Source organism: Anolis sagrei, chromosome 3 (genome assembly GCF_037176765.1).
Source record: "Anolis sagrei isolate rAnoSag1 chromosome 3, rAnoSag1.mat, whole genome shotgun sequence".
Lineage (NCBI taxonomy): Eukaryota > Metazoa > Chordata > Lepidosauria > Squamata > Dactyloidae > Anolis > Anolis sagrei.
Genome location: NC_090023.1, coordinates 43,469,421 through 43,493,047, shown reverse-complemented (window position 1 = coordinate 43,493,047; position 23,627 = coordinate 43,469,421). Strand labels below are relative to the sequence as shown.

Below are 23,627 nucleotides of genomic sequence, written 5' to 3'. Positions count from 1 at the left end.
AGCATATCTACTTCCACCTTGTTCCAAGTCTCTAAACAGCTTCATCAGAAGAATAAATAAAACAGAGGGAATGTTTGATGCATAAAAGAAGAAACTGAACATAAATATGAGCCCATACTTACGATGCAAGTTGCGTATTGTTGACTAAGTATTCCAGAGGGTAGCTACAACTAAATTTATATAGAAGTCCTGGCAAATAGCTGATGATTGTTGGTGGATCTGGGGTATCTATATATCCTGAAACATTCCCTATCTGGACTGTAGATATATTGCCATAAGCATTAACACCTGGAACCGAGGTGACCTATTTGGATAAGACAATAAAAATAATTAAAGAAACAGCATATATAAAAGAGATTTTTTTTTAAAAAAAAAGCTACTAGGGATGGATAGTACAAATTAGAAATCAAGCTTGCAGATTGATTTGAGTTATCTTCAACACCAGACTCTAATTCCCTTCTTACCAACTCCACCCCATCACCCATGTTATTCTGCCTCCATTTAAGCTTTTCATTGCCATCATAGAGGACACAAAGGAAAGTAACATGTGGTCCATTTATCCTGAAAAGATCACATTCTATGATTTGTTGTGCCTATCCCTCTGTTCAGACAAAAAATTCACTAAATGCGTACATACCCTTTTGTGATACCATTTATATTCTGTGTAAATGCTCTATTTGGAAATTTATGTGGCAGAAATGGTACATTGTTTGGATTTTGGTGAACAAATGTCTTGCATTTAAATATAAAGATGGGAGTTCTCTCCATCCATCCATCTTTCTTTTCTTTTCTTTTGTTTCACCAATAGCCACAATGGTGGGAGGGCAAGCATCTCTTTCATCGAGAATGTCCATCACAACATGACACAACAGAGCATTGGTCAACTGAGAGCAGCTAAGCCACCACATAAAGTGATAGCAAAGTGTTACTGTTCTTTTAGACAGAAAGGGTTACCTCAGACAGAATGAACATATTGGGAAATATTTGCTGCTGCAGTGGAATAAAGCAACCGGATACAAAGGCCATAACAAGTGGCAAGGAGCAATATTGTAAGAATGTATGTTTGCTTCTTCTAACCAGGAATAGTCCAAGGGGAAGGCAAGAACATCCTGAACCATTACTATCTGAAAAATCAGAAAATCTATTTATTTTATTTTATTTATTATATTTATTTAGACCCCGCTTTATCTCCCCAAAGGGGACTCAAACTGACTTGACATAAGAGCATTAGCATAGAATTTAAAATATACAAACATTCAAAAATTAAAACAGAATTAAACACAAACAGCAGTTTAAAAATCACTTAAAATCCATCAAAACATATTCAAAAATCTACCATTTTCCTGAGAGTAACCTAATTTTCAGAAAGAGCCATTTAACATCCTCTTGTTCCCTCTTATTTCCTCAGTCATTACCCACTCAGCAGACACACATTTGATTGCTGACAGAAGAAGACAACCTTTTGATTAAACTGGAATTTGGGAGGTTGAAAAAGTATCTCCAGCTTGATTCCCTACAGCCTTCTTCCTTCCAACTCCCCTTCCAATCTGTCAACACTAAAGAAGAAGCATTCAAGTTGGTTTTTAAAGTGTTTCTCACAACACATGAAGAATTCAGCTTCAGATCTACCTGTAAAACATTGGAATGTTGGTAGTTGGAAGGTTGGTAGTTGGTCCAATGGAGGACAGAAAAGCCAATGGGATTTTGTCCTGCCTAAATAGTATAGGGGCTTGATTAATGCAAGGCTGGGGTGAAAATTGCTGGAAGAAACATTAACAACCTCAGATATGCAGATGACACCACTCTGATGGCCGAAAGCGAGGAGGAGCTGAGGAGCCTTCTAATCAAGGTGAAAAAAGAAAGCGCAAAAGCCGGGTTGCAGCTAAACATAAAAAAAACCAAGATTATGGCAACAAGAATGATTGACAACTGGAAAATAGAGGGAGAAAATGTGGAGGCCATGACAGACTTTGTATTTCTAGGCCCAAAGATTACTGCAGATGCAGACTGTAGCCAGGAAATCAGAAGACGCTTACTTCTTGGGAGGAGAGCAATGTCCAATCTAGATAAAATAGTAAAGAGCAGAGACATCACACTCGCAACAAAGATCCGCCTAGTCAAAGCCATGGTATTCCCTGTAGTAACCTACGGATGTGAGAGCTGGACCTTAGGGAAGGCTGAGCGAAGGAAGATCGATGCTTTTGAGCTGTGGTGCTGGAGGAAAGTGCTGAGAGTGCCTTGGACTGCGAGAAGATCCAACCAGTCCATCCTCCAGGAAAGAAAGCCTGACTGCTCATTGGAGGGAAGGATACTAGAGACAAAGTTGAAGTACTTTGGCCACATCATGAGGAGACAGCAAAGCCTGGAGAAGACAATTATGCTGGGGAAAGTGGAAGGCAAAAGGAAGAGGGGCCGACCAAGGGCAAGATGGATGGATGGCATCCTTGAAGTGACTGGACTGACCTTGAAGGAGCTGGGGGTGGTGACGGCCGACAGGGAGCTCTGGCATGGGCTGGTCCATGAGGTCACGAGGAGTCGGAGGCGACTGAACGAATGAACAACAACATCTAGATCCAGGGAAGTCATGCTACCCCTCTATTCTGCCTTGGTCAGACCACAACTGGAATACTATGTCCAATTCCAAGCACCACAATTTAAGGGAGATGTCAACAAGCTGGAAGGTGTCCAGAGGAAAGCGATTAAAGTGATCAAGGGTCTGGAGAACAAGCCCTATGAGGAGCACCTTAAAGAGCTGGGCATGTTTAGCCTGTAGAAGAGACGGCTGAAATGATGGCCATGTATAAATATTTTAGGGGGAGTCATAGGGAGGGGAGACCAAGCCTGGTTACTGCTACGCTAGAGACTAGGATGCAGAACAATGGCTTCAAACTACAGGAAAGAGGATTCCACCTGAGCATTACGAAGAACTTCCTAACTCTAAGAGCTGTTCAGCAGTGGAATTCTCTGCCTCAGAGTGTGGTGGAGGCTCCTTCTTTGGAGGCTCTTAAACAGAGGTTGGATCGTCATCTGTCTAGGGTGCTTTGAATGTGATTTTCCTGCTTCTTGGCAGGGATTGGACTGGGAGGCCCACGAGGTCTCTTCCAACTCTATGATTCTATGATACACATGCCTCAGTGCCCTTCCAATATTTTGAAGGATATAATTCTTCACAAAGTTTCTCCTCAGATAAACTTTGAGCAACTTCTGCAAATGTCTTCCTACAGCAAGAAAATAATTAAACCCATGCAATTTTTAAGGGCTATTTGTAATGTGGCCTTTCTCTTTGTGTGGAAAATAATTTTTCAAAACAGAAAATTTCATTCATGTGCAAAAAATGCTCTTTGTCACAATTGGGGAGGTATTGTGTGAAAAATTTGCACATGGATGAGCAACTTCTGCAAATGTCTTCCTACAGCAAGAAAATAATTAAACCCATGCAATTTTTAAGGGCTATTTGTAATGTGGCCTTTCTCTTTGTGTGGAAAATAATTTTTCAAAACAGAAAATTTCATTCATGTGCAAAAAATGCTCTTTGTCACAATTGGGGAGGTATTGTGTGAAAAATTTGCACATGGATGATTTGTATAAAGAACAGCATTGTGTCTTCTGAAACTAACATTTCAAGTTTGAAAAAATAATCATGCAAAAAGTGGTTTTTTTGTGAAAGAAAATATGATTTTTATGCAAAACAACCATGTGCAAATTTTGCCAATAATAAATCCCAAAATCCAAAGATTGTCATCACTCCAATAAACTTGTCATCACAATTTCAACACTCAGAAAAATATTTTTGACCATGTTTTGATATTTTCAAATATTCTTTCTATCCCTAATATTTTGTTCCTACAAATGTTATTTGAAGATAAGGATATGTTTCCTATTTTATAACTTTCTCTTCTAATATGACTAAAACTTGTATCAAAAAATGCATTTGGAAGCAAGAGTTTGCAGTGTTGTTAGTGTCAAAAATTACAAACCAGAGCCACTGCACAGTTGATAGTCCTTAATAAGGATTCCCAATGGCATAGACTCTCAGAAACATACTTGTCCAAACATTAGCTCACCTTTTGCCATCCAAAAAATAAAGGAACATTCACTCTGATAACAAAAAGCTGCTGTTGACAGTACAGGGTGATTCATGAAATCCATCTTTCCCCCTCAAGCTAGTCTTCACTATTTTGGAGTTCACAATCTTGGATGACCCCAGCACTCACATATAGAGTCAACAACATTTCCCATAATCACACACTTTTCCTAGCTGCTGTAATCATAGAAACTTCTAGTGACTCTGTCTTCATTCAAGTGAAAACAAACGGAAATGTTTGCATGGGAGAAAATGAATTATATTACCCAGCTCTCAGCCTAATAAGTTAACACTAACATTGACTATAATATGTGTCAGAACATTTACATATATACAAACACAAAAGAAATTGAGTTTTCTTTTCAATTAGGGCTCTCAAAAGGCATTTAATTGCTCCCTGCTCAGTTTTTCCACTTCTGTAGTGAACTTCAACCATGAAGTGGTTGACCCTGCCCTGTTCCCACTTGATTTGTGTCACTATAGCAAGAGAAGCACTGAATTGTTAGAACTTTTCTAAAGGCCATTTAAAGCAAGAGGAATTCATTGGTCATAATCCTCAGATTGCTTTCACCACAACAGTCCTGCTGGCTTCAGAAAAAATGCTATTCTGTGCTACACAGAGAAGTTCCGTCCACGGTTTTATTATTTTAATGTGTTTTCTGAATTTATATCTTTGCCATTTGACCCATAATAGAAATGGTTGCAAGGATCTGTGCAAACTCACAAATAATGCTGGACATTAACAATTTGGTTTAAAGTATCAAGTGTAAGTGTTTGCCCTTTTAGGAAACTTTATGAATTGTCAATCAGTTGTAATCACAGGTCAGCTAACAACAAATGAAACAGGTCCCAAAAATGGTGCCAATAAAATAAAAAATGATAGGAACATATTTTTTTAAACAGAAGAACTTCAGCTCTATGTCATTTACTGCAAAATAATAATAATAATAATAATAATAATAATAATAATAATAATCTTTATTTGTATATTGCCCTATCTCCCCTAGGGGACTCAGAGCGGTTTCCACATATGCAAAATAATACAAAAACATACAATATAAAACAAAAACATAGGCATAAACTGTTAACACAAGATATACGTTACAATCAATTTAAAACCAGCACCGCTCTCTTCTTCATGCAAGGTAAGCTGCCAGATCAAGCATTTCAATAAGGGTTCTCTACTATTTAGAACGGGCTGGGCCAAGGATAAGGGAAAAATGGGGCTAGGTGAATACTATAGTACAAGGATTAGTCTCAGCAATGGCCCTACTAGGGGACCGGGGCCACTCAAAATATTTCAAAGTCTGGGACTTTTGATAATCTCGGAAATTGAAAACCTGCAGACATTCTATAAAACTGGGTAGAGAAGCTTGAGGATGGGTATGTAAGATTCACAGCTAATTTATTTACTACATTTATATACCGTCCCACTCAGCCCACAGGCGACTCGGAGCTAAGAGAAATTGTGTTCCAAACGTCTGTATGGTAAGACTTGAACTCCTTAGGCAAAACAATGGTGCTTGATTATTTGGCCTATTTAACATTTTATAAGGCAACTAGGTTCTGAAAAGGGTTGTGCCTTTCTTTGTTGCAGTGAATGCATAAGACAGTGAAAGATAGAATTGCTTCTCCAGATGATTAGGGATATATAGTAACAATAATGCAAATCAAAAATTAAGTTTGGCTTCAATTTGGCTCCAAGTTCTTTGAAAACCCTATCCTAGTTATACCCTATCTTGTTCATGCCCAGCATTATTTTTAAATATTTTTAAATTTTAATTATGACATTTGGCCCGGCCATAGGTTTTAAATGCAGGCAATCCTAAATCAATATTAAAGTGCATTTGAGGACATATTGCTAAGAGATTTCCTTATTCTGGGAAGGCATACTGGAACAACCACGTTTTCAGGCTCCTCCTAAAGACTGCCAGCGTTGGGACATGTCTGATGTCCTTGGAAAGTGAATTCCAGAGTTGGGGGGGCACCACCGAGAAGGCCCTCTCCCTCATCCCCACCAATCGCACCTGCGAAGGAGGTGGGAGTGCGAGCAGGGCCTCTCCAGATGATCGAAGAGAGCGTGTGGGTTCGTACACAGAAATGCGGTCACGCAGGTAGGTAGGTAGGTAGATTATAATGGCTATTATAATCATTGCTATAACTTGAATACTCTAATGATAAGAATGGCTGGTTTAAATGGCATTATATAATGGTTTTACAGGGTTTATGATGTGATTAAAATTGTTTGTTCATTTATGCTTATATTGTTGTGTTATTTTGCTTTTATTAACTAATATGTGGCTATTTTTATGTATACTACTCTGGTTGTAAGACACCCCGAATTCCTCCAGGGAAATGAGGCGGGGTACAAACAAATAAAGCTTATATTTATTATTATTATTATTATTATTATTATTATTTTACTGACACAAAGACATAGTATGATACAGCAAACAAGATACATATGCTGGATTTCGTATCACAAAATCACAAGCCAAACACCTCCCAAGCATTTAGGACTGTGTGATGTATTTTGAATGATGTGCACAGATCCAAGGAAGGGGGACTTTTGCAGTTGACAGATCGTGATTTTGTCAATGTGTATTGTTTTCAAATGCTTGCTGAGATCTTTTGGCATGGCACCTGTACTGGTTTATGCCATAGCCTTTGTAGTTCGATTTTGAGGTCCTGATAACAGGTTGTTTTTCCTGTTGTTTTTCATCAATTTGACTGTCACCTGGCATGGTGACATCAATCATCTAAACTTTTTTTCTTTTCCACAATCATGATGTCTGGCGTATTGTGTTCCAAAACTTTTTCAGTCTGGATTTGAAAGCCCCACAGTATTTTTGCGTTTCATTTTCCACTACCTTTGCAGGTTTATGTTCCCACCAGTTCTTTGCTACTGGCAGGTGGTCATTGTGACATAAGTTCTACGAACCCTCCGACTGGTGCTACTTTGTCATGGTGGGGAGCTTAACTGCTCCAAAGATGCTGAGAGCTGTGATGGTAGTAGTTTCATACGTTCCATTAAACTATTTTTAACATTCCCGTTGCTGAGAGACAGAACTAGCAAATAGCATTAAACAGGCCCGATATGTTTCTTAAATACACATCCTACAAAGCTCTGTGATATGGTAAAACAATTTCCTATGACTGGAAGCTAGTACTGCCAGTCACAGTGCTACAGTCTGGCTTTCCTTCTCTACACCTTTTCTTTCATATGAGAAGACTGCAAATAGTTTATCAATGGGATGGGTGAGATCTAGAATTTAAATAAGAGTAAGCAACCAATACTCCAAACTCCTGAACCTCACCTCTTAATTTCAAACATAATTTCATAAATGTTCAACTTGTTGCTATGCAGCATATGACAACAGAATAGAGGCCACCATGAAGTCTGTAAGTCTGTGAAATGTTATACTCACAAGAACAAAGTGTATCATTAAACCTAGCTGTTTCATTCAGGTTTTCCTATCTTTCTTCAATCCCCAAAATCTATATTCAGTAAAGAATACTTCTCCAGCATCCATAGTTTTATAGACCTATGCCTCTCAAGCTACATGATGTGGGTGACTAGCAAGGGTTTTTTCTCCCAATCTGCAAGAGACCATTACCATATTTGCATGCACTGACTGCAATTGTTTGTTACCTAGAAACTCATCACAGAGTGGAGGTCAATGATTCATGCGCTGGTATTTGTCCAGAGACTACCACTTTGCACAGCACTAATGTACACAACTTCTCAAGAGAATCAAACAAGACTGACAACCCCATACTTCTTTCCCTTTCTCCTCTTCTTTTCCTAGTAACAGGTACTAGATAAAATGGATGGTGTGCTGCCATTGCAAGTTTCCCCCATTATGCCTCATTCCATTGAAATGTAACAAATGCAGTGCCATATTTTATTTTTGTTTATTACATGGTAGCAAGAGATAGAGACTACATATTGATCTGACAGTATATACTGTTTTACCCAGTGCTAGCAATTTAAAAGCAACATGTAAGGTTTAAAGAAACGTGTCTTACCATTAAAGAGTTACCACAGGCCTCCAATGTGCTGAGATTGATGATGAATATGACCACAGCAGGAAATGTGTTGTTGTTTATAAATCCCCTGCAGTGAGAGTCCCCATGTTTCCCATTTAATGCTAAATCTGTTTCAGAATAACCGGAGAAAAGGACAGTGCAAAAATTAATCTTCATAGAAATTGCTTGTACTCCACAGTAGACATTGATGTCTCTTTCCGCTACAATGAAACAAAAATAAAAATAGAGTTATTTATATTTATCTATACTTTTATTTTAATTGCAAGAATAATTCTAATACAAAATATTTTTAAAAATACAGGCCACATAATAAATTAAGAATGTAAGCAATTTGGATTGACACAAATTGATTTCCTCTGAGAAAGTTCTGTAGTGTGGGTGTCAAAACCGAAAAAACCATGCAAGACATGATGACTTATTTGGACCTTAGAAAGGTTACTTTCTGGACTACAGTTACTGGAATTCCCCAGTTAACATGCTGGCTGGGAGCTCTGAAGATGTATCTTTCCCAGACTCTGGACCTTTCACATCACTAAAGAAGAAAACCCAAAGCAAAGTTAATCTTAATGAATACAGAACATTTTCTTCACAGATGTGAGACAGACCACCTCATCACAAAGGGCTGATTTTGGCAAAATACACTGGCTCTGCCCTACATCACCCATGTAACCTGTCAGCTCCCATCAGCTCCACGGGTGATGTAGGGTGGAGCTGATGCATGCCACCGCTGCAGCAACACTGGAGGATTCCTGTGATGCCATAAGAAGCAATGGGGGGAAGCTGTGTGGTCGACATTTCCTATCATGGGATCACCCTTAACAGGAGCCAGGCAATGTGGGGCATGGAACTGCGCATTCCTCATGCCCCCTGATGATGCAAGGAGATTCCAGTAGCCATGTGACAAGATCATAAGAACCAGATCAAAATTGTGAACACTATGGGTCTGTGTGATTTGGCCCATGGGCTACATTTTTGTACATCTTCCAATTAAGGAGAGGAACAGAGAGCTCTTCATTAAAAGACACACTAATATCACACACACATCATTTGCAGATGGCACTCAATTCAAAGTATCTTTGTTAAGTATCAGTGTTACTTAAATAAAATGTTAGTGGTAGAAAAAGTGCAATGAAACATGTGACTTCACTTAATGATGCACATAAAAATTTTAAACAGCACCCAATTGATGTAGTATATTAATGGGAGCAATATTTTGTGGAACCATAATAAAGGTCTTACATCACAACTGGCTTCTGAATACAATATTTGATCTAATAGCACATTTTGTTCATCATATAATGTAGGACTGAGAATACAGTCAAAGAGAGCCTTCAGAGAGAGCATCCAATTAATTTGGTTCTAGGAGCACACATGTCATTAACAGCTTTTTAGATTATCATAATAACGAGGAGGTTTTGAAAGGTTTTCCAGTGATGACATCTCTGTTTTCCAGCAAAGACAGCTGCAGTAGTAGGAGCAGTCTGAATCACAGGACTGTTACAAAATGTAACAGAAATTGGTCACACAAATCCCATAAAACTATTACAGGCTTTCTTTTTGGTACCCCAACAATCACATCTTCATTATAACCATATTTAATTCAAAATCAATCCAGTAGATTATAACTGAACACACTTCAAAATTCTACTTAGAAATATCCAGTTCAATCCAGCAAGAGAAAACATAGGTGTAAGCACCTAGTATTTCTCATCTGTTGCAGATGCACAAGTGAATACTTATCCTCAGCTGATGTTCCAACATAGAGAGTTACGATGCATAGTGAGGCAAATGTTCATGGGAGTTTTGGGGAAGATAGCCATAAGATTGTTCCTGTATCAATATATGTGCCAAATGACCTTCCTAGTATTAATAAAACTAGCTTTCTCTTTTGTATCATCCTTAGTTTGATACTGTACCATCGTTAGTGATGATGTACACTTATAAAAATAAGATTGCATCGTTTATCCTCTTAAGTTGTGTATATGGAAAGTGAGAAATAACTATTTTGCCTTTCTCCAACAACAAAATGTTTTGGATGTTGGGTCAGCCTTGATCCCAAACAATATTGAACTGTCCTGATGTCTCTTCGTAGAAATACTAGGATATATCTCCACCTAAAGCTATCGTTACACATAGTATTACACCAGAGTTCAGAGGATTACTTTTTGGACAGCTCTTAAGCCCGTGAGCAGCCACGCTGCTTAGCCACTCAGTTTTGTCCATGAGGTTTAAACTGAGACTGTCATGTTTCGGCCATATAATGAGAAAACATAACTCACTAGAAAATACAGTAATGCTTGGTATGGTAAAAGGCAAAATAAAAGAGAACCTCATTACAGATAGATAGAGGAAGGCACAGCATGAATCTGTGAGACTTGAGCAGGGTTGTTATGGATAAGGTGACTTGGAAGTCTCTCATTCATAGGTGATTTGACAGCAGCTAACAACAAGGGAAATGGAGAAAATAATCATATGATGATGGTCAGTATAATTGGCCCTCCATATCCATGGATTTAACCATCCATAGTTTGAAAATATTTCAAAAAAGGAATTCCACAAAACCAACTTTGATGTTGCCATGTATATAATAGCATCCATGGATTTTGGTATGCACAGGGATCCTGAACCCAAATCACAATGAATAACAAGGGACAACTCTATTAATAAAACAATTGTGTCAATTACATAATTACATAGCTAACAAATAGCTCAAAATAGGCATGTGGAATCATGGAGGACAGACCAATAATGATCCCAAAACTAATGGGAGCATGCCACTGGACTATAGTAACAAGTGCATGTGCTGGCATTGGGAAGGTTTATAGAAAAGTGAAGGCTGAATTTCACAGATTAAATTAAAGTTAACCAGCTGAAACTTTGACTCCTTTCTGTTTCTACATAAATAGCCCACATGTTTTCTATTGTTGCTCCCTTCTTTTCTACTTGATTACTGTAACTTAAAGGTTATAGTCATATGGAAGAGATAGTCTGGCATGTTAGGAAATCCCCAAGCACACAGTGGGAGTTCTACTGTTGCTAACTTGATGATAAAAATTTAATTACCAAGTATAATCGTCTTTTTTATTACATCAATAAATTTGCAGAAGCATGATTGAGCTATACTGTTGTGACGCATTAAATCACCAACTGAAATATTAAAGCAAAGTCTAAAATCAGCATTCTTTTTTTCTCAACAGACTTTGGTGAATTAGCCAAGCTGAAATTCATGATGGCAGACAAACTCCAGGGATTGCCAATTATCATAATCACCTATTCAAAATTAAGATTTACCTACTGGGGATCAATGCCATATTTTTAAAGCTATTTTCAGTATAAAGGCAAACTTTCAACCAGACAGCCTTGTGTCAGTGGTAGGACCAAGTGAAAATCCACCCTTGAGAATATTAAGACTTAGACAGGTTTCTGTTTATTCCATTTCACTAAAAGATAAAATATTCCATTTTGAAGAAAGGAAAGAGCTGCAGTGCCAGCTATAAATGTACATGAAACAAGTTGTCATCTTTCTAATGGGAGCTAGGAAAGTATCTGTGTGTTTTCCTGGCTCTGTGTATCTTCAAAGTGAAAAGATAAGAATAAAAGAGAGATTATGTCAGTTTTGGTAGATATTATAAATAGAAAAACATATTGCCAAAGTTAAACACATTTAAATGTCATTGATTTCATTATGGAACTCAAAAATGGGAATAGCAAAAGCTCTGTTACATAGACCATGGACCTCATCACAAGAGGCCTTGGCTGCATCCTAGAATACTTCCTGGATGGAATCAGGACAGAGCCTGATGGAGCCCATCACATGACACAGAGCTACTTCCAATGGGGCTCCATCCTGACTCTGTCCTAGAAGCGTCCTACAGCAGAGTCCTGAGATCATGGGAGGCTTCCCGCATTTTCATTTGGTAAGCTGGAGTCAGTGCAGGGAGAAGCCGGGCAGTGATGCTTTTCCCTATGTGATGGGGAAAGTGGCCATGCTGGCAATGTGGGGCATGGGACATTGGTTTTCCCCTCTGCCCGCCAGATTTACCACTCGGTCTAGTGAATCCCCCCCCCCCCCGCTGTTGCCCGCTTTTTCGACCTTAATGTGATGAGGTCCCAAGACTGTGATCCTACATCAAAAGTGTGTAGCATAATACTATGCATTCCATTGTGCTGATCACCCTAAAAAAAACAGCTTTCAAGCCTTGGGAACAATGTCATAACCATTTGCTGGACAAAGGAGGTAACCAGGCAGCATTCAACAGCAATTCTGTCTGGATGAGAACCTGCAGAGTTCTGCAGTAAGAGAAAGAAAACAGAGGACACTCTCCTGGATTTGGAAATCTGGGAGGACAACTTCAGTTCTCTTCCATACCTACAGATGTGTAGCCAGACATGGCCTGTTTGGATTGTTGTAGGTTTTTTCGGGCTATATAGCCATGTTCTAGAGGCATTCTCTCCTGACGTTTCACTTGCATCTATGGCAAGCATCCCCAGAGGTTGTGAGGTCTGTTGGAACTAGGAAAATTGGGTTTATATATCTGTGGAATGACCAGGGTGGAAGAACTCTTGTCTGTTGGAGCTTGGTGTGTATGTTTCAACTGACCATCTTGATTAGCATTTGATGGCCTGACAGTTTTTTGGTGTGGCTTGTTAGTGCCTGGGGGAATATTTTGTTGAGAGGTGATTAGCTGTCCCTGATTGTTTCCTCTCTGTTGTTTTGCTGTTGTAATTTTAGAGTTTTTTAATACTGGTAGCCAGGCCCGTAGCCAGGATTTCATTTCGGGGGGGGGGGGGCTGAATTTTTTTCAGGGAGGGCTTCGGGGGGGCTGAGTTTGAGTGAAAGAGGGTTTAGCCTAGCAAACCTTTTGTATCATTACCCCAATACCCCCATGCATATGGAATATATTGAGTATGGTGATCAGATCATGATATGAATAAACATAACAGTTTAAATAATGCACCAGTAAGGCCTTTTCACGAACCACCATGAGAATTTCGGCTACATGCCTGCTGGTAGCCAGATTTTGTTCATTTTCATGGTTTTCTCCTTTCTGTTGAAATTGTCCACATGCTTATGGATTTCAATTGCTTCTCTGTGTAGTCTGACATGGTAGTTGTTAGAGTGGTCCAGCATTTCTGTGTTCTCAAATAATATGCTGTGTCCCAGTTGGTTCATCAGGTGCTCTGCTATGGCTGACTTCCCTGTCTTAAGTAGTCTGCAGTGCCTTACATGTTCCTTGATTTGTGTTTGGGCACTGCATTTGGTGGTCCCTATGTAGACTTGTCCACAGCTGCATGGTATATGGTTGACTCCCACAGAAGTGAGAGGATCCCTCTTGTCCTTTGCTGGCCTGTTTGCTTCACCCTTCCTTCTCCAGTTAATAAATTACGGTTACAGTAACACTGGGACCTGTTTTGATATTGCACAAAATGGTCCTGAATGTCTCCTTGCACAATACCCACCACCCCAAAAGGTATACACATGCATAAATTCAAGTTGCACACACATACACTGGCAACAGGATTTCAGACATAGTCCATCATTTCCACCACTTCTAGTCAGTGTGTGTCAGTAATAAATATTATTTTGTCACATTGTAAGTAATAGCAGTAACTTCTGTACATTAGGTCCTCTGGAGGACATCTACTCCAGCCTGCCAGAACCTGACTGGCAACTGTGATTCAGAAGACCTTTGCATCAGCTGCAAAGATCCTCTGAATCACAAGTCTATGGAATGTCCTGCTAGAAGAGATAATCTCAGAGTCCAAACCAACTCATTCAGGGAGATACAGTCTACCAAATATCCTGGACCTGAGTTGTATAGGGATTTGTAGGTCATAATCAGCACTTTGATTTGTGCCCAGAAACAAACTGCCAGCCAATGGTACTGTTTCAACAGAGGTATACAATGCCCCAGTTAATAGTCTGGCTGCAGATCTTTGAAGCAGCTAAAGTTTCAAACACTCTTCAAAGGTAGTTCCAAGTAGACTAGTCACAGTAATACAAACAGGATGTAATTAAGTCATGTAACACTGTGATCAGATCCAGCATCTCAAGGAAAGGTTACATTTAGAGCACATGCTTTAAATGTGCAAAGGTTCTCCTGGCCACTGTAAAAACCTGTGTCTCTGGGTTCAAAGCCGAGTCCAAGAGTATCTCCAAACTGTAGATATGTGTCTATAGCAGTGGTTCTCAACCTGTGGGTCTCCAGATGTTTTGGACTTCAGCTCCCAGAAATCCTAACTGCTGATAAACTGTAATACGCTTTTATTCTGCAGGTTAGAAGGGAAGCACATACTTGGGGTTCAAAATATTCATAGTGCTGCCATTCATTCTCAGCTTTGCATTATTAGGAGAGTAGGCATCAGCAAGGCAATTTAGTTAAAAGCAATTTGAAGTTTTCAAATGAAATGTTAGAGACTTCTCAGTGCAACATTAGACATGACAGTTGTCAGCTACTACATGAATGCCTTTTTTCTTGTTTTTTTAAGAGTACGTAGCAAGCATAGGATGCCTAACCTCAATGAAAATCTAACAAGGGGTAGAGGTTGCTTCTTGATTGACCCACACTGACTCTATATATAACTCCAATTATGGAATCCTGCTTTCTTGCTGGCGTATTTTTTTAAAAATCTTTCACTCAACTGCTGAGAATCGTGTTATATTTTGTTTGACCCTAAGGAAACATCTTCCTACATTGCTGTAGGAAAAACATGTTACCAATATTTCTAACAATAATTGGATACATTTTGACTAAAAGGGGGCTCTAAAGTTCACCCTTTGGATGAAAAGAAAGTATGTTGTTATTATTTGGATTGGCACCTACGTATAACCCAGCTGGTAGTTTTTGCTGCTTTACAGGAATTTCACTCACCATTAGACAGTTAATGAGGTGTTTTCTCCCAGTTCTTCAGTCACTTTGAAACTTTTCATTTTTACTGAAAAGAATATCTTGTAAACTAGATAACGAAGAACTTAATTAATTTGTTGCAATTAGCACTTACCAGGAAATCTGCTGTGGAGGCTGGCATCACAGTTGTATCCATTGAATTGCGTGGTCACTGAGAGCACCTTTATAGTGAGCAGGAGCAGCAGCCATACTCGTTCCATTGCAAAACCTAGCAGAACATCAGGCAATTATTCTTTGCCCTGGATTGCTTTCTTAGACATTCAAGTTGTAACAGTTATATCAGCTGATCAAAATTAAAATACAAGAATGATGATCCGCTTGCCCTGATTCTGAAACAGCAGTCATAAGGAATTATAAAAATTGGAAGAGACCACAAGGGCCATTCAGTCCAACCCCCTTCCATGCAGGAACACACAATCAAAGCACTCCTGACAAATGGCTATCCGGCCTCTGTTTGAGAATCTCCAAAGATGGTGAGTCCACCACACCCCGAAGCACTCTATTCCATTGCCAAATAGCTCTTATCATGAAAGCCCTGACCAAAAAATACCCCTTTGTCTGTGAGTGTCCAGGTGTGTCTGTCTTCACGTCACCTGTCAACATTTAGTGACTCTATGGGCACTCAGATAATATACTTTTGCTGGTTCCTTCCTCTCAAATGTATTAACAGTCTCAAATATATTGGCAGTCTCCCATCTAAGTATTAATCAAGGCTGATTCTGCTTAGCTTCCAAGATCAGATAGGCTTTGGTTCTTTGAAAATTCAAATCAAAACAGGTGTGAATGCCTAGCTGCAGTATGCTTTGTTTTTTCCATGGCTTTTAAATTTCCCAATATTCTGGTACTCCACTGAACTCCAATTTCCATGTTCTTTCTATATTTGTATGTTCAAACTATATGTTACTATTCAGATTCAATTGTGTCTTTCTGTTACTGCAAGTGACTCTGTGCAATCTATAATGAATGACAGAATTGGATTCATAGCTAAGGAATGGCATCATCAGTTGCACAAATAACAGTATCTTTACAGACCACAACAACAAGGGTCTGACCACTTGTTAAATAAGTGTAGAGACAGAAGTGACTTCAGCCACTAGGGGTGCATCTACACTGTGTAACTTGCAGTTTCTCAAGTTGCTCCTGATACAAAAAAAAGGTTCCAGAATGCCATAGCATTGCGCCATGGCAATTAAAGTGGTGTCTTTTCTATTTTTAATATATTTTGGCAGTGTTTTCAAACTGCATCATCTGAACAGTGTAGATGCACCCTAGGATTACACAAGGCATAAGCTGTAGAGTTCCCTTCTCCAATGGGACTGAAAATATGCTATTCAGTGCGGTTTCTTCCATACATACAAATGGGTGTGTGAATTACTGCCATTGAATGATTTTTGTATGAATACATGATTAAGAATTAGTATTCCTAATTTCCAATTGAATAACCTGACAACAGCTGATAGTATATAGTCATTTTGTCTACGTAGTCATCTATTTTATGCTGACTTTATTTTTCCTAAACCTGTTTCTTTTGAAGATAGCACATCAACATTTTTAGGATTGTCTAGCTGCAAAGGATAAAAATTATGTGCCCAAACTTTTCCTATGTATCATACCTACTTTTCCATGATGGATAAATATATAAACCATCCTGTTAGAGCCATTACTGTATTCATAATCAGCATACATTAGTTATGCATATTATTTGGACAGTCATTTATCAAACTTTATTGGATCAAATCTGTGATGAGGTAGCTTTCATAGAAAGGTAATAATTATAAATCTTTTTTTACAATCGAACAAGACACACCTCACCAGTGAACAAACAACAAACACTGCATTTTCATTATCTATGTTTTATGCCAGCACCCTTTCAGTCTATTTGGTTGTATGCTTTAGTGTTTTATGGCTTGAAACTAAAGAACAATTTTAAAGTATATTGGGGAAATTTCATTAAAATGCACACAGAATGAAAAAGAAGTTGGAAGAAGCGAGCCTTTCTCACTGCAATAGTTTTGAACCCCAAAACCTTGTTCGGAAGAGATGGCAACCCCTTTGGAGAGAGTTTATGAACTGTTCAAAGGCTGCAGCATTGAAGAAAAGGGAAGAAAAGGGATGGAAGACTCATTTTGCCAGATTTGGACTGAGGGACAGATGGATTTGTCTATTTAGTTCTCAATATTATCCATTTGTTCAAGTTCTTTCCATTCCAATTTCCCATAACTGTGATTTTAATAAAACTGTTATGAAAAATCATAGACATCCTTACATACATCTTGCATTAAAAATCATATACATTCTTGCATACATCATGCATACATTTTAATACATCTTGCATTAAAATTTGTATGGATTTTAAAGTACCCCCCCCCCCCCCCAATAAAGTTTGGTATTGTGATTTATTTTCAAGCCATAGAACTCTAATGTAATAATAATAAACTTTATTTATACCCCACCACCATCTCCCCATAGGGGACTACACACTGCAGACAACAAAAATTGCATCAGAATAAAATACATACAGTAACAAAATAACATAAATAAAGCAAATTAACACGATATGAAATCAAACAGAATGGGCAGGCCAAATGGACACGGTAAAATGATAAAACCCTGGATGAGGTAGGAATAAAAAATATATAAAAATAAAGTATGCATTTTTATACATGGTGATGAGAGAACATCAATACAAAATTTAAAGTGAAGGAATGGCAAAAATAATTTCAATTGACATTGCAAAATAATTTGATGTCACATTGCATACTGGTCTACATAAATCAGGTTGAAATATGAAAATACAAATCAGGTAAATTTTTACCACTCCTCAATTATCATTACTTTCTTCCATAGATTTCAATAGGTCTGCTTCCCATAGATTTCAATAAGATTGACTCTAGGCCTGGGTATAGCAATGTGGAGCAAAATGAGAGCATTGCACAACAAACTCTCCCTACGATGAATTTTTCATTTACCTCCCAAATTTCTAGCATTCCAGAGAATGATCCATTGAAAATTATTCACAACTATTTGTCCTGGTGACACAATGGGTTAAACCCTTGTGCTGGTAGGACTACTTGCCAAAAAGTCGGTGGTTCGAGTCCAGGGAGCAGGGTGAGCTCCCATCTGTCAGCTCCAGCTTCCTATGCTGGGACATGAGAGAAGCCTGTCACAGGATGGTAAAACATCTGGACATCCCCTGGGCAACATCTCATGTTGTGACACAGCTGGAATCAGAGGGTGTTTCTGACAAGGATGGTGGGACTCAGGTTCACATTTTGGTTCAAGATGTCCCTGCTATAGACAGTGAAGAAGAAAGGTAGTTTCCCACAGCAAGGCCTGAGAGTGCAGAAACTGAAAATATCAGCCAGGTGCAGATTGACTCCGAAAGAGAAGATAGCTCTTTGCCTAGTTCCCGGCCTGATAATGAACAAACAGAAAAGCAGGCTGCTAACGAACAGATTGACCTTGATGAAACGGGAACATTAGATAGAGCAGCCCGGTTGGAATTTCATGTCCGAAGTGAAAGGATTGCAAACAAGAGGGAGGCTAGAGGCCAACGAAATGCCTTCATGTTTGCAAAGGGTCCATTACAAGAGGTTTGAGATGAGATCTTTGTCAAAGCAACTTTCGTGTTCACCTAAGAAGTTTGCCTAAGCTAGGCTGGATTGACCTTGCTGTTTTTGTGTTCATGATTCCAGGACTTTGTCATGTTCTCTTGGGTCTTGTTTTGCTGATGCCTATTGGATTATGCTTCAAGTGCTATGTTATCCTGATCTTTTGAAACAGTACTTTTGCTTTTAAGAACTTTTTACCTTTTACTTCTAATAAACCATAAAGACTATTGGCTGTGCGCAGTTTGGTGTCCTTCAGCAAGGTAATTCTACTCTGAGGTGCAACATCTCATACCAGAAGCGACTTGCAATTTCTCAAGTCACTTCTGACACAAAAAAATTGCTGTGTTTTCTTTGCATTGGTAACTTTGCCCCTTTTCTTCAGATGCCTAAACTGCATTTCCAAATACTCAATTGAAGTTTTAAGCTACTGCAATGTTAAAAATCAGGGGACTGCAGGGGGGATAAATAATTGAGGAAACATAATTCTGTCTTCTTCAGTGATCTCAATATTGTTCAAAGGACACATTTTCTAGGCTCTGATTGTTTAGCTTCTCTTCTGTCTTTTTTTTAAAAAAAAAACAATCTTTTTAAAAACAGATCCTGCTTCATGTCCCATTTGGTGGCAGACAAAGCATGTAAACATACAAACAATGCACCCTGAGGTAATTTAACTGGTTGTCATGAGGATTCAGCTGCCGTGATTATTGATGTATTTCTTAAATATTGAAATAGTGAAATATTTGAACTGTTTTGAATATTTTTTGAGGAAAACTATACATGTTTTCTTATAGGAAAATGTTGATTCCCCAGTTGATCTTGGGAAGAGATAGTCGCCTCACACCAAAGTTTATCAATCACAGCAAAAGTATCCTAAAATCTTTCTGGCAGTAGGAATCACTAAATATACATAGAATAATTTTGAATTGTCCATAGTTCAGAGTGCTGAGTGGTTTTCTACTAAAACATTTTAAAGTATTATTGACTGTTTAATAATTATTTCCTTCCCATTATTCAAGAACTATATAGGAAACCTATTAAGGTTTTGGCATATTTGACGGAACATTCTAAAGACCCAAATTATGTTAGCATGGTCATAAGTCTATTGACTCATGACAAATTCTAGTAAGTTTAACAGCACTTAACTCACTTTTAAATTCATTTAGGAGTGAAGGCTTAATTCCCTTTGTGAATTCATTTTGGCCATTTCCAAAGTGTATCTTGTATCTAATAACTAAGAAATAGTAACACTCATTTCATTGCAAAGGTAGTTGAAGATAGCAGAAATGATACCATGCTCATAGCAACAACAATTTAACAACATTTCAAAAATACAATTGGACAATTTTCTTTATCTTTTAAATTTGCCACAATCTTATTTTGGGATTAAAAAGCCAGAGTTTTTCATTGCATTTCTTAAACACCAAAGAGTGTTAAGAGGTCTTAGAGAATGACATATTTTATCCCACATGATTGAAATGGCCTGCTGTCTGCAATAAAACATGTCCACTTTTTGAAAATACCATAAGACTATTTGTTTTCTTTTTGCTCCTTTATTTCATTGTACAAAATCTTTGTAGCAACTTGGTATGACTGTTAAATATTTTTTCAAAAAACAAATGGTCAAGATGGTCTCCAACAAAATCTGTTGGGTTTTTATCACAACAGATATTCATATATTTTAGAAATTGATTAATCCAGCATAGATTTCATGATTAGCATCCAGTTGGTTAGTCCATTCAATCAATTGTTGAATTGTGTCCTAACATGTCGATAAATCAATGGTTTCAATGGTCAGGACCACAAAAAAAGGATTTTGACCAGTGTATTGGTGGATGGATGCATGCATAGCTAGATGGATATATTATACTTGCCAACATACATTTTGGAGTCTTAACTGTTAAATCTGTTTCTGAGTATATTTGACCTGCCGATTCCAAAAATGGCACCCATCTCAGCAATAGAGTTTGAGATATAGAACATTGTATGCCACCTACCAGTCTTCATCTGCTTACCCACAGACATCCATGATAACCATATCTAAGAAACTAGAGCTGATGCAGTCTATCCGATGCAATTTTCTGAATCAGCACCCAAAATATCCCCAGGAACGGCCCTAAAAATCGCAACACCAAGATTTTTTTATTTGGCTGTGTTATTTATAGCTGGCTTGATTTGATAAAATCTATTTCTATGTTTGACATATTTTATAATTGTATTGCTAATGAGAAGATTATTGAATTTTCTTTTTCAAGCTTTTTGCTGCAACAGCAAAATATGTTCACCCGGAAATGTCTGCAATTCTCCTTTTCTTAATCCTTTTTCTAAAAAATTAAATGGTCATAGATATATGTAGGTTGAAATGGGGCAATGAAGGTTTGGAGAAAGAGGATCGAGGGTCAGATGCATGCAGAAGATCTGCTTTGGCTTTAACAGTAGGGATAAAATTATTGCTCTTCCAGTAGTGGGACAACTATTGCATTTTCTATGAAGACACATTACTGAGCTACTGAGATTGAAGATCTTATTCAATAGCAGGCAGCTTCTTGTTTTACAGTGTTGAATTTCTCCAACTGCATAGGTGGATGCAGATCCAAACAAATATTACTATGTTGTTATTGTTATTCTGTGCATCCTTTCACAGTGAACGAAAAGTCAAGGCAGAAATCCTCCAGAAATGATTGAAGGAAATAGCACAGATTTTAGTGAAGCCTTCTGTTTTCAGTGTGAATAAAGACAGTATTATTTTATTGCTTTATACCTAGTTTTGATCTCTCTTCTTCGAAAAAAGAAATTATCTGTAAGGAATGTAAAATTTGGTGCAATATAATATACCCGATTCTAACCTCCTCCTCCTCCTCTTTCTTCAAATTATGTGTACCTTTTGGTATACAGTAGATGTTTCCAAAATTTCATTAATTCTGCATATAAAATGCCAGTAGTTACCTTAGCTTTTACATTTTCTATCCATCTACTTTTTTGTTGGAAAGCCAGCACAGGGGGGGAACCCACATTTTTATGGCAAAATAGAAAAAAACGATTCCTCATTTATTTTGAATCTCACTCAATAATGATCCTGGACTCTGAGAAGCTTTACAGCTGTTCTGGGAGCAATTGCCAAAATATGCCTTGTCTAGTTTAGATGAAAGGAGGGAGGGAGGAAATATGCCAAATTCTTTTATAAAGAATTATATTCATAATAAAGAAGAGTTAGATTAGGTCTACTTTAGCTATCCCCAAGGGTGGATAAAATCCTGTTTGGTATACATTTAAATATTATTCTGCTATTTTCAGTTATATTGGTTGAACAAAGGGATTTTATTTCAAGTTCAACTTATTTCTCCTTAAAGAAGATGTAGTCATTTTTAAAAGAAACAAAATAAATAAACAAAAATCTGCTTCCCTCCCTATAATATGAAACTTTTGGTAATAGTGAAACTGTGCACACATTGAATTTCTGTCCTTCTATTGCAGTAGAATCCAGATAAGAAATCCCATTGATCAAAATCCTCTCATTTGATTTTCACATGGCTTTGATTTTGGGAATGGGTTAGACTGATGCCATAAGCCGGATAAGACTGTCTGGAACCACTTGCAAAGTTCTGTGCTAGATCTGCATCTTCATCCCAAGACAGTTCCAATCCTAAATCCAAACAGCAGCCTAACACATTGCTAGGTTTCATCAATCCAGGATGCAAAATTAACACAATCCCTCTCAAACTGAAGCTTTGACAGATGCTTAATTCATCTTGTCCATAGTCAACTCTCAACAAGCTCCACTAGAATTACCCATGATCCCATATTGCTTGATGAGTGACACAAAGGAAACTTCGGAAAATATTCATATTTGTTTTTTACCCTCGAAAAATATTGTGGAACCTCTTAAGCAGTTTCTATGAAGGGTACTTACCCAAATCCCCCAGATCAGAACTTGAGTCAGCTGAACTCCATGTATCCTGTACTGCTGAATGTAATCATCTGTTTAACATCACTGCCTAGCTGGAACTTTTTCAGAAAATACTCCACTGCCTCCGACAAGGAAAAAGACACTCATTATGGAAATTCTTTTTTAAAACTTTGCCTGGATTTTAGAGGGGAAAATCTGCCAGGTCTCAAAATACTTACCAAGCCTGTTCATCACCAGACTGAAATCTGAGTAGGTTCTTTATGATAGGGCTTTTTCCCCTCAGTTTTGTGTTCCTTTTTTTTCTTTTGGTTTTATGCTTTTGATCTACAACTTTTCAGGGTTAAAATATTTCAAGGGGTCCGTGGGGGGCGAACAATCAATCTGGAGATATTACTCTGTCATCAGCTCATTGTGGAAAGATCTTGTCTGCTGTTGTATGCTTTTTTTAAAAAAAAAGCATGGAGATAACATCAGTCTCTGGCTTGCAAAGTTATCAGTGTCCTGTTGTACTTTGTGAGAAGTTTCTAACCCTTTTTCAATTGTGATCACACTCAAAAACAAGTGAGCAAAAAGAGAAAAGCACATTTCATTTTGAGATAGAATGTGATATGAGATGTCATATTGAATGCAACTGTCATCAAAACAATATTCACCAATAAGGTATCTATCTATACATACAAAACCAACTGAGCACAATAGAAAAGAGAAAATGGCTGGAAACTGAACCTTAATTTGGCAGTTCTGCTGTCTCATCTTTACAATCATGAATCTTTTAAAAAAAATCTTTGTGAGGGATTTCCTCTCCACTTTATTGCTTTTGTCCATGGATGTTAAGAGAAGGGGCAAAGAAACAAATTTGAACACATAGCAGATGAGACAGTTTGTAACACAGGTGCTGCCTTAGGTCATGTACTGGGAGAAAAATGGGAAATGAATTGTGTGATGCAGGAAAACAAGAACAAAACAGTTTAAATTATAAAAAGTTGAATAAATGTCAAATAAATCTTTGGAACTATTTGAGCCGCATCTCAATAGTGGCTTTACCACCTCCATGTTCAGATATATATATT

General features: G+C 37.9%; 1 protein-coding gene across 1 annotated transcript in view; it reads right to left on the bottom strand.

Annotated features, from left to right (window-relative positions):
* Positions 1-22,665, bottom strand: part of ZPLD1 (zona pellucida like domain containing 1) — a 51,711-nt gene extending 29,046 nt beyond the window's left edge. Inside the window, exons 1-4 of the mRNA XM_060770683.2 lie at positions 22,561-22,665; positions 15,137-15,250; positions 8,114-8,334; positions 123-304 (exon numbers count right to left, since the gene is read on the bottom strand). Coding sequence (XP_060626666.2) covers positions 123-304; positions 8,114-8,334; positions 15,137-15,242 — 509 coding nt within the window. The 5' untranslated portion in view covers positions 15,243-15,250; positions 22,561-22,665. The remainder of the gene's footprint in view (positions 1-122; positions 305-8,113; positions 8,335-15,136; positions 15,251-22,560) is intronic.
* Positions 22,666-23,627: the final 962 nt, after the last annotated feature.